Raw genomic sequence first — 17,160 nt, 5'->3', positions numbered from 1 at the left:
CAGTGTGCAACTTTAGCAAAGTTGCCACTGTCGGCTTTTGTTCTCTATTCCCATACTGGCCACACATGGGATCTTGTAGCCAAGAAAGCTTTGTGCCCTCCTGTGGAGATGTGCTAATGGTTCTCAGGTAATGCTACAATCGGGGCCTGCTCTGGAAGGGGGTGTCAACTTCATTCTGCAGGAAGCTACACGGGTGTTGGCCCATAAGGCTAGCTCCAAAGTAGAAGCCGCCTTTGAAGGGCCAATGTGCAACACTTGGGAGAGGGGCTGCTTCATTGTTCAGGCAGACAAGCTTACATTTGGGACAGGAGGGGGGAAACCAGTTGCCAAACTTCCAGGGGAGTGTAGCACAGTTTGTAGCAACACCTCCTGGATGGGCTAGGGAGCGCCATACGCCAAGAGCAGGGCGTCCTGCCAAATTGGAAGTGGGCAGAATGGGGCATCCTGGAATGCCCAGATGCAACGATAAGCAGGAAGTGGTCATCAGGAGGGAGGGAACCAGCTAGACCATTGGCTATCAACCAGATCCTGCCCTGAGGGCATTTTCCGAGCATAAATCTAGTGATTCCTCTCGAGGTCCCTTCGCGATCCCTAGTCCGTTGACTGGTGGGTCCCTGAAAAGGCAACTAACATTGGGCTTCCCTGGTTGCTCCAGACGTGCCCCGACTCTCCATCGCTTGGGGAGTCCCCAGAACCTTGCTGGTCCGCACCGAAGCATCTTTTCTCTTCCTGCGTGGGTTGCTGTTGCCAAGGCTGGTTTGGTTCAATCTGAGCACCGACACCGCAGGACTCTACATCCTTCGTGGGTCAGCTCGAATCCAGCTCCTGGTCGTCGATGACGCCTCCTGGTCCTTGTGGCTGCAGAGTCAAGCTTCACCTCTTCGCACCTGAAACACCCGACATCAGTGGGCATTTGTCTATCGTGCCCCTTGTCACTGGCAAGTGACCCAGACTCTGTCCTCTCTGCTTTCAGGTTCTTCTGATCTTCGATCCAGGCTTGGATCACACCAGACACTTTTCTTCTTCCAGGCAGCAGCACATTGTAGCAGATCGCCATTGATCAACGACGATTCCCGACACCATTTGACACCTATGCACCCGGCCTCCCTGGGTGAGGTAACTCAAGTACTCCGGTGCTCCCGTGGTGGCTGGCCCTAGAACCCCCTAAGTCTAAAGGGGTTTGCTCACAGTCCTCTCCTAAGTGTCCTTAACTTCTAAAATTCCAACAGCGACTTTCCCATAGAATAGTATGGGGAATCGCACCTGTGTTCTCACACTGCACACGTCCCCCGTGGGTCTCCTGTGTCACTACCTTGGGTGGTTCCTTGGGGTCCCAGCGATTCTACGTGCGCTAGACACTGTGTCTAATCAAGTTGTGGTTCCTATACCACTTTAACATATTGTTTGGTCCGCCCCTGGGGCTCATTGTATATTGTGCTATTTATTGTCGTTTTAGAACTGTTTTATTGTGTATCTTGGACTCTAATCTCATATAAAGATTAGTAGTGAGTGTTTAGAAATAAATACACATATTGTGTATATATATATATATATATATATATATATATATATATATATATATATATATATACACACACACCTTGTGTGGTTTTCCTTTCATTTAGTAATTCAAGAGGTTATAATCTGGTAAACCAAGCTGCTTTACACTCCTTAGCCTGAAGATTACTCTCCATAGCTACCACTAGGATAGCTTTCAATAAAGGTAGTCTTTAAACCTATCATCAATAAGGGTTGTTTGAACTGGTGCAAGGTGCCCACTATAACTAGTGAACAGCATATAACAGGCCAACTTCACACAGCGATCATTTGGGGTTTTGCTGTGAAAACTCTTCGGTTTGCGAAGGGAGTGAGCCAGTACTGGTCACAGGGTCAACGTCCTTCAAAGTCCTCTCGTGCTGGCAGAAGCCCAATGGCCACTGGACTACCAGTCACCCAGAATCTTTCACAGGCCAATTCTTCCTGGGTCAATAACTCATCCTCAGGGAGTCCCAGCTGCTTTTTGACACTCCCAGCCTAAAAAAACTTGGGCATAACTTTGTGCATCAGGTCCTGGTTTCTTATGCTGCACGGCAGCAGTTGGTGGCGAGTTGAAGACTTTGGGCTACCAACTTAGCCCAAAAGGCTTCTCAGCTTTTGTGTTCTTGTGCTGTAAACAGGAGGCCAGTTCATTGACCCTTGGAGTCTCTTGGCATTGGCTGGGCTCTGTAGGCAGCATCTCCTTGATAAGGACACAGGAGGCATAGTCTCTCTCCTTTGCTATCCACCAAGTTCAGCAAGTGCAGTCCACGACTGTGCAGCCTCCGATAGTTTCACGGCACCCTATTTATGCTTGGAAAATGCCCTCGGGGCAGGATCTGGTTGATAGCCGATGGTCTAGCTGGTTCCCTCCCTCCCGATGACCACTTCCTGCTAAGCATCGCATCTGGGTTGGTCTCATGCCTTTCTCCCAAAAAGGAGAGCCCATGGCTGGGGGGTAACCATAAGAAGCCTACTCTCCTACAATCGCATCGCCATCAAACCATCCTGTGAGCATCCTTCATCCCTTTTATCAGGACCAATTCCATAGGAAAGCTTTGCAAAGGATAAAAGTGCCTGGAATGGACTGCAGACGGTTTCTCACGAACCAGGTTGGTTCCCCCGACTGGCTACCTACTGGACTTGATCACTTAATGTTACTTTAAGAAACTGCATTCCAACTAGCCCAAACGTTTTGGTTAAAAGGATTCTACGTGCAAAATTAATTGAATTTACCAATGCTTGTTCGCGGTTCAGTGAATTAACCCAATATACTATACCTTAAATTCTATATCCCCGGAACCCTCTGATGGATCACTTTCATTGTGGTGTCTAAAAATAGTCAATTTGTATAAATTGGTGTTGGATGTCTCCGCGGTCTTATCAATTTCTTCTTCGAATCGTTTTGGTGCCGTTTTTGCCTTAATGCTCAGAGCCACGGCTACCCAGGGTTCGGCTGAAGGTTTGACAAACTAAACATATGGGTCCTAAAGAGGTTGGAAAATGTGCACCCTGTTCACAGACAAAACCACTGCCATGTGGTATTGCAACCAACACCTGTACCAGCACCTTCTTGATGATTGGGCGGATGGCCTTTAGCGTTAAGCTAATGGCCCTCTGCTCCAGAAGGTTGAAATGGTGGCAGGCCTCCGCCGGAGACCAAAGGCCTCAGACTTCCACTTCTCCCAGATGGCAGTCCCAATCTAGGAGTGAAACATCGATCACCACCGTCAGCTCTAGGCGGGGTATGGAAAGAGGTCTGCCACTGACCTAGTTGTGGTCCAGTTACCATCTTTTGCAGTTTCCTACAAGATCTGGGTGTGGGTAGAGAGGTACCCTTGATGTTGGGACCCACAGACTTCATATCCTACTGCAGAGCCCACATATGCCCTGGCATGCTTGACCAGCAGGATGCAGGAGGCCATCAGTCCCAGCAGGCTCAGAGGCTACCCTCACTGAAATCAGGGACTGAGGCTGAAAGATTGGGATCATAGCCTGGATGTCATGGGCTCTCCTTTTTGGGGGAAAGGCATGAAACCAAACGGTGTCCAGAATGGCTACAATGAAAGGGAGCGTCTGCTTTGGTCGAGCCTGCTGTCAAAAGCTGATTGCCGAGGTGGGGGGGAAGGGGGGGGGGGGGGAGACTTCTGAAGGTGCACTGCTACCACCAGCATCACTTATATGATCAGAGGGGTGCAGATGGGACCAAAGGGAAGCACAGGAAACTGAATATGCTCCTGTCCCACCACGAACCCCAGGTAGCGCGGATGGGCCTGCAGGACGGGAATATGCAAATATGCATACTACAGGTACAGTGCTACCTGGGTCGTGAGCATTTTGAATTGTCCATCTGAAGGAAGGTGTCGAGGGGGCACTCATCTGGAACAGGGCGAAAACAGGCTACACTATCAGACAGGTGTGTTCTGTAGATTATCTGGAAGGAATACACCTTACCCTTCACAGCCACTTCCCTGCACTTTCTGCAATCCCTGGATCAACTGACAGTGAACTTTTCCATCTTGCGGCTGGAAGTGCAAGCCCTTTTGGCCAAAAGGGCTACCGATAGGGTGCCTGCACCAGAAGTGAATTGTGGTTTTTATTCTCACTACTTTCTAGTGCCAAACAAGAACTGAGGCTTATACGGCAAGATTCACTGATCTTGCCTCTAACCAGGTCACGATGCTCCACTAAGGACATGCTAAAGAGGTTTGGTAGGTAGGGCCCTGGGGATGAAATAGCCAAATTGGCTTGCTGACTCAAATGGCAGGGACGGTCATTGCCACAGTCTTGGCTGCAAAATGGCTGGGCACTTTTCTGAGGCTGAAGTGGCTAGTAGTATAGGGTACCTCTGCCGAAACCGTGAAGGGAGCTGCTGCAGCTAGCGCGATAGGGAATGTAATCCCTAGGAGCGTGCTCTCTGAACTGTTTCAGAGCAGATTGTGCCTTATACCCAAAGAGGAGAGTCCAGTCAAAGGGCATGTCCATAAAGGCTGACTAAAAATCGCCCGCGAACCCCGTAGATCGTAGCGGCAAATGGTGACAGTGTCCAAAGGAAATTGGTGGCATCAAAGTCACAATGAATTGTGACCTTGGCTGTGTCACGACGGTCCCATATGGCTTGGGTCACAACAGGTGGGAGACCTTCAAGGACACCTGGGAGGACTTGAGCCACCAAATCTCAGGGTGGAAATAGTGGCCCAGCAAGCAACAGACATTAACAGACTTTAGTGCCACAGTTGTGGAAGAAAAGAACCTCTTTCACAAAGGTCCCCACTCTTTTGGACTCCCTATCGGGGGAATAGTCAGAAAAGTATTTGAGTTCTCCCCTGCACCACCAGGCTATCAGGGGAGGGGTGCAGAGACAAAAATGCAGGGTCGCTCGGAGGAGGGTGTTGAGTCTACAATTTGGCGATTGGCTGGAAGGCCCGAGCACAATGCGGCCCAGGGTCCTTGGAGCATCTGCGAGTGCCTCACTGAGGAGTAGTTGGGGCACAGTAGATATTTTCCCCGGCTGAAGAACTTCTGTCAAGACATTGGTTTTGACCTCTAGGGTGGGAGCTGGAGGTTGATAACTGACTTCCCCATGCATGACCACTGCAAAAGATATACTCTCCTCAGTGGCAGGGCCTGGGAGTTAGAGGAATCCCGACTCAGGACAAGTGTCAAGGCTACTAACATTTTGGAGGTCACCATACCAATTTTCTTCGTGGTATGGTTAACCTATCTCATCACCCTCGTCATAGTCTGAATCTATACCAAATAAGTAATGCAAGGTATGGGTTGTGAAGGTGGTATGTCAAGAATGAGAGGTTGTGCTCCAATGGAAATCGAAATGGGCCTCTGTCTTCAGGATCATCCATGTGCAGTCGCTGCAGGCCTTAGAGTCGCAGTCCGACTAAGGCACCACACCTGATGGGGATCAGCCACAGACCTTTCATTGCGACAGTCCTTACAGGTTTTAAAACTGGTTGTTTTGGGAGGTGACATTTTTCTTGCATACAGTAAAACTTGTTTAAGTAAATTGTCTCGAAGAGATGAGAAGTAGCTTCAGATCTGCTTCTGGTGGTGAGGAAAGAAATGAACAGACGTGAGCAAGCGGGAGTGGCACATATACAGATTCTGCATGTCTTTTCTGGAGTAGAACTACTTCAGTGCAGAGCCGCATAGCACCACCTAGTGGTGCACAAAGGTACTGATGAACACATTCCCCAATCTAGTTTGCTGCCTGGGGAATATTCAAAAAGGTGAGGAATCCGCGGTTAGAAGACTATCGGAAATGTGTTTTTAAGTCAATAAGAGATTTGAACACAGTCGTTTTGGGAGGTGGCTTAATTCCTTACACACTAGTGAAAAGAATTTGAGAAAGTTACTCATCTGAGACAAAGGCAGTAGAGCTTCGGATCCACGTCCGAAGGCGCGGAAAGATAGGAAGTGACGTCAATATGCCTGGGTGGTGCTTATAAGCAATCAGGCTTGTCACTTCCGGAGTGGAACATAGTCGATACGGAGCAGCACAACACCAACTACGGGCACGCTGGAGTAATGCATTTGAGTTACCAGATCCAGTCGACGCTTGGGGGAAATATACACAGGAAGAGGAATCTGCTGTTAGAAGTATCCATCAAACATGGTGAATTCAACATAACAGCTCCAACATCCACATTTAGCAGACTGAAAGAAGGGGTTAAAAATGGTCATGTCCATTTTTTAAAAGCGATACAAAGAACAATAAAAAGTGGTTCCAGCTTTCAGAAGTGAAATAAGGAGAGAAGTTAAACCCAATAAGACAATGGCATGTCTGAAGCAAGTATGTACTTCTAAGGTATTAGTTCGGGATGGAGCACGAGCATTAGTATACCATCTCCCTTGCCTTCCTACATCCACATCTTCTTACAGCACCACATTAACGAAACACTTATAGGGGCCACAGCCTCAACTTTTTTGTCACTCTACCATTTGATTCAATAATTTATTTTTACTGTAAACAAAGTTTTACAATTTTTTATTGAGAGATTGAATGTCCTGGTTATACTGAGGTTGGTAAACTTACAACAGGGATGTGGAATTGCTATAGCCAGACGCCCAGGACATATTGTTTGGGGTCAAGGGCAACAAGTTTAAGTGTATTTTGTCCTTGGGACAAATAGGCCCAACCCCCTGCAGCCCAAACCCTTTGACTGCCAGTTTGCAGCACCACATTATGGATCAGGGAAGGGCACTGTCTGCAGTTAAGGTAATATTTTTGTCCATATGTTAATGCTGTTCAAACTTGTATTTAGGATTCATCAATTGAAAACCTTTATTATTAGGGTGCGCGCTCTAAGTAAATGTTTCAAGTTCTGACTGCACTACTGGCAGTGGGCCCAGTATAAAAACACACATGTTTTCAAAGTTTAGCAATATGAGGCTATGCATAATGCTCCCTGGATGTTCTCCGATTTGATACAAATATTTGCAGCAGCTTGAAAGCAAGATTGAGGATTCTTTGTTTTCAAAATAAAATGTTGATAAAAAAATGAAAGCATGAAAGAAAACATTTAGCTAAACTACTCTAAAATGTCAGGTACCATTTCTTTGCAGCATCATTTAGTAGCGTGTTGAACGTGTTGATGCATGCTAGTATTTCCCCAAAATATTCATAATAGAAAGTGTAACCAGTTTCAATAAGATTGAGGGAAACAAAAATAAACAAGCATTGGCAAAGTCAGGCGGTCTGAAATTGGTGGTCAGCTTTTTAGTTTTGTCAATGTGCGACTTGTTTTGGTATGGTTTTTGTAAAACCTTATTGGTGTGGGAGCTGCCAGGCCCTCCCCATTATAACAAACATTGGCAAAAGCAAAAATTGTTTTGGTCTCAAAAAACACACACTGCCACAGTAGTTACTGGCGCTGAACAAAACTAGTTTGTGTGCCAATATGCTCCTTGTGAAAGAGCAGAATGCGGTTAAGTCACAGTGAAGCCAGTCGATACAGAGAGAGACAGAATGTTAATAAACGCACAAAGTCTTGGTCAACGCCAGACCAAATTAGTGGCCCAATTATTAAAGAAAGTCTCAAAAGTGCACCCATGGTATATGTCCTTGCATTTAAGTGCAGCTATATGGCTTTCGTTAATTCCCAAGAATTTACAGAAGCTGGACAAGAAATAGTACTCGTAGAAAATATTTGTGACCTGCATTTTAGCATGAGCAAATATGCATGTGTATGTAGATTTGCGCATGCGAAAATCTGAGAGTTTGCAAGTGCACTTTCCCTCCAACCACTTTTTTCCCCAACTCTGGAAGAAGGTTTATGTTTCCCATTGTCAGGAGTAAATTTCCAAAATTTCTCAGTATGGGAAAAGATTAGGGAAGAGTTGTTGAAAACCCTTAAAACATGCAAGTTAATAGGTTTGTACAGACTCAAAAGGGCATTCTAACCCTGGAACTATTGCTTACCACTACCTTCAGCCCCAGTATGTAGATCTGCAGAAACGTGGCAACATAAGGGGATTGCAAGTATTCAAGCACTACTATGGTATGAGCCCTGGCATAATCAGATAAGCTATATTGGAGCTCTTATATAATGAGATTGCTGACATAAATTGTCACCGCACTACATGGCACCAAAGGGACAAGTGGGTTTTGTCACAGGACAAGTAGATTTATGAAGCAACCTGCCCCATGGACAACTAGATAGTTTATTAAATTCCACACCCCTGTTACAATGTATGTCAGTGGGAACTACTGTATGCGTGTGCATCTAATTTAGCAAAGTGGTCTGTAAACCTCAAGCTCACATGGATATAAAATATTTAGCTAGTTTAGATGATGGTGCTCTACAGCGTTCTCCTACTCTCCGTTTCGAACGGATACTGCATCCTCAATGAACGTTTATTACCATAAGAGGTCCCTATGCTCAAACATGTACCGGAGTAACATTAATCTGCAGCAGCCAGCATTAGTACACATTTTTTTCTTAACCAAAAACAAACACTAAGAGCAGACATGGTGATAGCTCAACTACAGAAACATACAAGCTCCCCCTTCACAAAGATGGAACCCAAGATTAGGTGTAGAACACCATGCACTGACACGGAAAGCCACCTGTCTTATCACCAGGAAATGCAGAGAACAGTAGAGGAAATACTGTTGTGATGAGAAGAGTTTTCTAGTGCTAGAAAATAGCTCATTCAGTTTGAGTAAACAGAAGCCTCACAAACACAGACTCTGTGAATGTATTATCTGTTGTACACTGAACACCGCTGTCAGAACAGTACAACTATGGTGGAAGCAGAATGCTCAGTAGGAATGAATGTGCAAGAACTAATCCAGCACAAGTGAGGAAAGTTGTGTGTACATGTGCTATGGCCAAATGCTCTACCTTCGGAGGCTCTGCTGTAGACAAAGCATGGTTCACCTTTTCAGGCGGCAGGCACAGCTATATGGCCGGAATCACTCACCTCTCCACTGATGATGTCAATTACAGATTCAAAGACACTGACAGGTAGCTGTGTAGAGAAAATTAAAGAGGAAAGTAAATTAGAATGAAAGGAGCTGCTTGAATTATTACATCTGCCTTAACCAGTGATCATATGAAGTTTACGGGTGTCTGCAACAGTATTTCTTCATTCTTAATAGACTATCACTATCCTCGAACATTCACAAGGGTCTGGGAGTTTTTTTTAAGCAAGTTCAATATGCCCTGGACAGCATTTTATTGCTTTAGGCGTGCACTAATGATGAATTAAAATGCATCCAGCTGGTGTGTAATTGAGCATGAGAAGAAAGTCTAGGCTTTGTGACAATCAGCCATGAAAAGAGCAGCAGGAGCCAGTCCTTCAAGTAAGGAACTGCTCTAGTGCATACATTATAGGAGGATCCAGCTGCAATCGAGATTGTTGGCAAGGAGGAAGGCCGGGACAATACTGAACGCAATCTGTAGTGTCCATTTCGAATTTTATGCTTAACACATCCTCCCAGTCAACCATCCCACTCAAGCATCATCAATGGATCTATTCTAATTTATCACGTTCCCTTAACACAACATAAAGAGTAACCTCTAACTGCAACCAATAGAACTGGTTGTAGTTTCAACTCTCAATGCAGAAAGTTCTCCATGCTACTCCAAAGCAAAATGTACAATTTCCACAACCTCACGTGAGAGCTAAGACATACAGATGGTTAGGGAGAGCTTAGCGGTTGTCGCATATTACGATCTCCATGCTCAATTTACAACAGCAGATACAAGAGTCAGGTGAAACAACAGCTACAATATTCCCTTGCGTGGAGAGCAATGATATGCCTGCGTGCACCAGCCACTCCAAGGTAGTCATGATCCCTGTGGGCAGTGACCGCTTGAATATTGTATACAGTGCTCTGTTTTGCTTGTAGTTACATTTGTACAATAAAAACATAGGATATACACTTAACCCCTTCGATGATGCGCAGATTCCGCCGCTGTGCTGGCGGAATCTTGCGCGGGCGGGGTCATGACGGAATGGTTCCGTCATGAGCACAGCTCAACCGTGGGTCATGACGGAACCATTCCGTCATGAGCACCGAAGGGGTTAATCCTGTACAGGCAAAAGGGATTACATTAATGTGCACTGTCAAAAGGGAAAGCTTCACCAGAAATTGCCACATGAACCACAAAGCAGTGATATCTAGGAAATCCCGTTTTATCACATGCACAGCAGAATACACCCCCCCCCCCCCCCTTTTGTACAGAAGGCATCTCCCAGATCCACCATAATACAACCATGTATATCCGGATTCTCTATGTCTCCCCACACAGCCCTAAGCAGACAAGGTATTTCTTCAATAACACACAGGTTCTGTAGATATTACGATCAATAAACATCCTCACCTAGAGCAGACTCCCACATATACTACAGATTAATTTTATAGGACCTCTCTTCACTCTTGTAAGTAGATCTGTTTCCTCAGTGAGGTAACTGATCATTTAGGAGAGCTGGTGATAGTAGGATAACACAGGAGTCAACAACAAGGAACCTGCCAAACTTGAGGGATGCTCGAAGCCATTCGTCCCAGCTCTTATTTAGTCTTCGACACCATGATGATACAAGGCCAGCAACACAAACCCTCCACTGTGGGCGGATCAATGAAAGTCAAGACCCAGTTCACTGTACACAAGTCTCAATATGGCTGCACATCTAGCTTTTAGTTCCATAATTCCCAGTCCGATACTTATGACTGGTCGCATTAAATCTCTACATTAGCAGAACAAAACAAATGTTGCTGCTTCTCAAAGCTCAACCTTGAGCTCCACCCACCGCATTCAACATCTGAAAAATACTCTGAGGACACACTCATGTTTGAAGGCATTTATTCTGCATGGTCCTAGCCTCCAGTGGAGTAATAATCCCAGTGAAAATTACTTGCCATCTTAGTCTTATATGCCCACTCCTCCCAAACTGGCCATTGAACGACGATTCTTTCAGTCTGCACACTATGAAGTCATTCAAAGAGGAGCCGTCACTCTTCCTTCTGATCAGGAATTCACAAGCTTGACCTTGAAAGACACACAAGCCTTCCAGATTGTAGACAAGCAGGTCCATTTGTATTTTACGTAACTTCCTGACCTACAGTGTCTATCGACAACCCCTCCTTGTCCTTCATTTGGCAGGAAGAGGTTGTTAAACCATTTACAAAAACTGGATCCTCATGCACAGCAGCACTCTACAGCATTACTCACATCTGTGTGCTTGGTCATCGGATTCAATTTTAGGAACAGCGGACTCTCGATGATCTCACACACCTGGGTGAAAAAAAGATACACAAAGGGGTTAAGCAACAGTCAAAGATCAACTAACAGAGGCTGCAACCTGAACAAGAGAGGCAGCAGAGGACGTTTGAAGTGTGTGGTGCACGCATTTCGTGTATTTGCAGCAAAGATTTATAAGCAATTCCATTAATTCAATTAATACTCCAGTGCTACTACCCCAGGTGGTCACTCGCTGCATGTCATTTGACATAATTTTGTTGTTGTTTTAGAGCAGTTTACAGTTCTACAATTTATTTATCAGTTCTGTACTCTAGTGTTTTTTTAACAGAATCAAGTGCTTGCAAGATGTCCTCTTGCAGCAAAGACTCATGCCTTGCTTTGCAATTCAACCAATTAAACCCCACGATTATACAATACCAAATGCGACAGGAAACAAGCAATAGTGTTGGGCTTGAGGACTCGCGAAAGAAAAACTGGTTTCCACAGCAAAGGAAGGAAGAATAGAGATAAACAATATATAAAGGGTGTGATGCTAGCAGTGTAAGCAATCCGGAACTAATGGATAATTGGGAGATGGAGACATGCCAGGGCAAGCCAAACGAGAACCAGGTGCCCATGTCTATAAATCAAGACACAGAGGTCGACATGTACACACATGGACATGGACCATGAACATGCTGGCACACATACTGTCCCACACAACACACATCCAGACTGCATGCAAGTGAGCACAGAGAGTTAAGAGGATGGTTGGACGGAGAGGAACGAATGATAGATGGATGTCTGGATGAAAGTTGCATGTCCACTTATTTACACACATTAAAACAAAACGTAGAGGAAAAGCTTGGGTCAAAGTCTAACTAACTCATGACTACTTGCTATAGAAAGCAATTTTACAGGTTTATGAAATACTTCTATCACCATCCCGAGTCAATCACTACCCTGTTTGCTTCTTTGCTATAATCATTCACACGGCGCACTACAATTCAGTAGTTTCATTTATATTTAACACACATCGGTTTACAAGATTGTTCTATTTACATCACATATTGTAGACTAGATTATAAAGATTATTGTAAATTTGTACACAGGATTAGACCCCTGAATTGGTACAGAATTAAGAATCCTGGCTATCCACAATGCTTCCCAGAAGTACCTCCGTGAACCCAGAGACCGACGCAAGGATCCAGGCAGAATTGGTTACTTACTTGTAATCCTGGTAGTGCTCTTCTTTGTAGTCAAACGTCAGACTAATTCCCTTCTGCATGCCGGCATCCAAGCACACTTAAACTATATTTATTAATCAATTTAAATCTCGCTACTCCAAACTACATTGAACATTAAACTCTAAACAGCTCCCCTAGTATCGAAAATGAATAAGAAAAAAAGGATGCCTGGTAGGCCTAATATTTTAAGAGTAATATAAAAGGCAAATACACTTAAATTAGAGGCTTTCCATCCCACGATCTCTTTTACTGGCAGTTGCCCCTCAGGGCCAGTTCAGTTTGGCAGCTAAAATAGAGATGTAAAAAACAAGCTTTCTGGACTTTATCCACATGGCCAAGAAAAGGCCAGAGAGGTGAGAGGGTTGTTCATGCCTTCAAATAGAAAACAGTTAACTTATTGAGAGAGCGCTTGGGAGGCACAGTTGGGTTACTGAAGAATATTGGTAGGGAAATAATCTGATTGCTATAAAAAACGTAAAATACCTTGGGTAAAAAGTAAAGAGGAGCCCTCATCATAACATGGTCACGGAAAATGTACGCACACTGAAGTCTAAAAGGTTTATTAACAAAAGCAAAATGAATAGCCTGTGAATCACGGACTCGACCGGCCAGAATTTCCACAAACATGGCTGGGTGGAGCAAACTTGCTCACCAATGGCAAAGCATATATTTATGCACCAGTGCTTGTAAATATAGTCCTGTATAATTGTAGTTCATAAAAAAAAAAAAACATGAAACAACCTTCAAATAGTAAGAATAAGAAAACATTTCAGCTGAGCAAACTAGTTTTCATTTTCTTTACTCAGGAACAAACAGTTGTGCAGAGACTGGGATCAGAGAATGCACCTCTAGCGAGCAAAGTTAGAATGAGCAAGAAAACATGGCCAAAACAAGTTATTCTGACGATAATGCAATGACCTTATTCCACAATCTCAATAGTACTGACAACAGTATACGGTTTAACAGTTGAAACAGCTTACATCTCACTGACCTTACTACCTGGACAATAAGGTTCAGTTTGGATACCAGCCTCTTGTGTGATGAAATTGGTGGGTCACAGATCTGCTATACATCAACGTCTAGGCCAGTCAGAGGCAATAAGTGTTAATGTTACTCTGGAGTTCTGCACTTCCAATATCACTGCTGGAATTCGAGGGATTGGAAGAAAAGTGTTTTGTGATATCTCTGACCAGTTCAGACAAAAGGCATTGCCCAGAGAAGCTTTTTCCTATCTTGTGGAGGCAAAGTGTCGACATTTGGCATTTTGAGCTGTGGCAAATAAGTATAATTTCGAAACATCCAGTTTTGGAAGATTACCGGCAGTACTTTGTTGTCCAATACCTATTTATGGCTTGGTTTGAAGAATCGGCTGAGGAAATATGCTTCTTGATTTTGTTGTCCTATGAGCAAGTTTCTGGCTAGGAGCCTTAACCATATATTTTGAGTGTTCAAAGATAGTGGTCTTGATCGGCTGTTGCTTTGTTTAAGTAGTGCATCATAGGTGTGTTGTCTGTCTGCACTTGAATTCGAAACACTGAAAGGGATGGCAGGATGCCAGTTAGGTGCACTGTCCAGAGCGCCAGGAAGTGGGTGTGATACAAGCTCTTTTGGATTCCTTTTTTTTTTTTATTCATATTTAACTTTATTAGTCACATAACAAAAAAGGAAAAAAAGGCATTATTAAATTACATTAAATACAATTACAATGGGTAAGTAAGAACAGATGGATATATGCAAAATAATTAACATATCAGGTCATAACCAAACCAAGTTTCAGCAATAATTACAAAAGAAGAAGAAAAATACTTTAGTCCCACTGTAGACTGGACCATAGCCGACCAAATTTGACCAGAGATCTCGGGCCCCTTGCTTTTGACAGTGCCAATTCCATTTCGTAGACCCCCCCTCAGTAGCAACCGAAATTCGTTAATAGTGGGGCTATGTTTTTCTATCCATACTCTGGCAATAGTCAGCCGAGCACAAGCCATAAAAATTGACACAAAAAAAATTGAAACATTGCCTGTATCTGATAATAACCCCAGTAAAATTTCCTTCTCTGATAATACTGTTGTTTTACAAGTTAGCTTACTCAATTCCTGGGCAATCCTACACCAAAAATCAGCAAGCTTGGGACATGTAATGAACATATGCCGTAAACCTACAGCAAATGCATTACATTTAGGGCAATACGATTTAATAGAATTGCTTGAAGTAGACCATTTAGAGATCACTTTTGGGGTATAATACAGCATAAATACAATGCGGTGCTGTTGTAGTTTTAAGTTGATTGAGGTGACGGAGGAGTTGATTCTAACAAGTGAATCTGAGACCTCATCAGAAGTCACCTCTATACCAAACATGTTATTTAATTTAATTGTAACCTGAGGCAAATCATCTTCAAATTCACCCATAAAACAGCCGTAAGCTCTCCCTATAAGACCACGATTACCATTCTTGAAAATTACACGAAGAACTTCTGTTGTAGGAGGGAGAGCCAACAATCCCTTACCTTGCATAAAGAAGTTCCTAATTTGTAGATATTTAAAAAAGGAATTATACGTAAGCCCATATTCCGTTAGTAACGACTGAAATTACTTGAAACCTTTTTCATCATAAAGCTGCCCCAACATTGTAATTCCCTGTTGTTGCCAGACTTGCGTAACTGAATCCGAAAAGATATCGGGAAACTTAGGATTATCCTAGAGATAAGTAAATTCATGCAAATCTGGGAGTTTAAACTTTTTACAAATGTCTTGCCAAATATGAAAGATATGTCGGATAGTCTTAAATCGGACTCTTTTAGAATAGTTGGGATCAGACATAAACTAAAGCAAGAAGCCCGTATTTGGGCCAGTTGCCAACTGATAGGACAACCAAGGTTTCCTCACATCCGGTCCCTTAATTAATGATTGAATTCGACTAATGAAGGCAGCCCAGAAATAAGTTCTAAAGTCTGGGAGCTTAAAACCTCCCTGCTTAAAGGATAACCTAATATATCTGAGCGCCCGTCTTGCTCTCCGATAGTTCCAAATAAAGCTACCAACGGCACTATCTAAACGCTTAAAAAAAGAGACCGGAATCCTTAAAGGAATGGCGCGGAAGAGGTAAAGAAATTTAGGCAGTATGTTCATCTTTATTATATTACACCTCCCAACAATAGTCAGCGGGAACTTTTGCCACCTACGTAAATCATTATTGACCTTTTTCAGAAGGGGTGTGTAATTTAAGTCAAAGATATCTTCAGTACGGGCACTAAGGCATACCCCCAGATACTTAGCCGAAGTTGTAAAACCAAGTGTAGATGGGGCATATGACAACGTAAAATTTAGGATAGACTGTGTCTTATTCAGGTTCAGTTTGTATCCGGAGAAGGATCCAAACCGCTGTGCTTCTTGAGTTAATTCGGAGATAGTTTCTACAGGGTTAGTGGTGAAAACAGCAATATCGTCAGCGTATGTGGTAACTTTCAGAGAGGTACCATTGAGAGCAACTGATGATATACACGTATTGTGAATTAAGTGTTTAATAAAAGGCTCAATATATAATGCAAATAATAAAGGTGAAAGCGGACACCCTTGCCGTGTGCCGCGGGAAATACTAAACACAGACGAAGCAAAACCGCTATTCTTGATCGTGGCAGTAGGTTTGTAGTAAAGTTTCTGAATAGCCGAGATAAACCTCCGACCGAGGCCGAAAGAGCCCAACGTGCACCACAAGGGGCCCCAGGCCACGCAGTCGAAGGCCTTCTCGGCATCCAACATGATCATCCCAATCTGTTGATCCAGCTGATTTGCAACGTCAAATGCGACTATAGCCGTGTTAATATGCGCAGTAGTATCCCTACCAGGAATGAAACCATGTTGTACCTCAGACACTAAGTAATGCATCAAAGGGGCAAGGCGAGATGCTAAAAGTTTAGAAAATATTTTAGAGTCTGAATTAATTAAAGAAATAGGTCTATATGAGCCAAGCTTGTCGGGCGGCTTATCTTTAAGAAATACAACAATTAGTCTTATTCCAGGAGGGGGGGGAGGTCCCCGCCCATAAGTATCCCATTAATCAAAGATAGCAGAACAAACCACATGAAAAGGACACTAATGTAACAACTACTGAGTCAAGTTCTCATACAATTGCGGACATTAAGAATATCCAATGTCTTCTGTCTATTTGTGATGATTGTCCAAGTGATATACCCTCTCTGTTGAATGAATTTAATGTTTGTCAAGATGCCCATAATGATAGTGGTTTGCGTCCTAAATCCAAATTTGTACCTACATTTGGATACGATCCAAATATTGATATCTTCTATAAAAAAATGACTGAAGAATTCTATGCACTCGAAACACCTAATAAATATAAACCACGTAAAACGCAGAACATTTCCCTTAAAGAAAGACAGGCCCTGCAGCGTTTAAAAGATGATGATACCATAGTGATACGCGAGGCAGATAAAGGGGGAAATGTCGTCATTATGAACCGCACAGAATATCTTGATGAAATCAACAGACAACTAAATGACAACACATGTTATAGGCAGGTTAAAAATAATCCAATACCTGCTCTCTCTACTATGATCAATTCCACACTGGTCGAATGGAGGGATATCTCATTATTATCAGAGGATGAATATAGATTTTTAAAGGTTGAATGTCCATCTTTCCCTTGTATATATA

General features: G+C 43.5%; 1 protein-coding gene across 1 annotated transcript in view; it reads right to left on the bottom strand.

Moving 5' to 3' along the window:
* The window catches only part of COPS6 (COP9 signalosome subunit 6), a 105,918-nt gene that overhangs the window by 39,407 nt on the left and 49,351 nt on the right, over positions 1–17,160 (bottom strand). The window contains exons 5-6 of the mRNA XM_085638510.1: positions 11,232–11,294; positions 8,977–9,024 (exon numbers count right to left, since the gene is read on the bottom strand). Of these exons, the coding sequence (XP_085494636.1) occupies positions 8,977–9,024; positions 11,232–11,294 (111 nt within the window). The remainder of the gene's footprint in view (positions 1–8,976; positions 9,025–11,231; positions 11,295–17,160) is intronic.

Source organism: Triturus cristatus, chromosome 12 (genome assembly GCF_964204655.1).
Source record: "Triturus cristatus chromosome 12, aTriCri1.1, whole genome shotgun sequence".
In the NCBI taxonomy this organism is placed as follows: Eukaryota; Metazoa; Chordata; class Amphibia; order Caudata; family Salamandridae; genus Triturus; species Triturus cristatus.
This window is presented reverse-complemented; position numbering and strand designations above follow the sequence as displayed.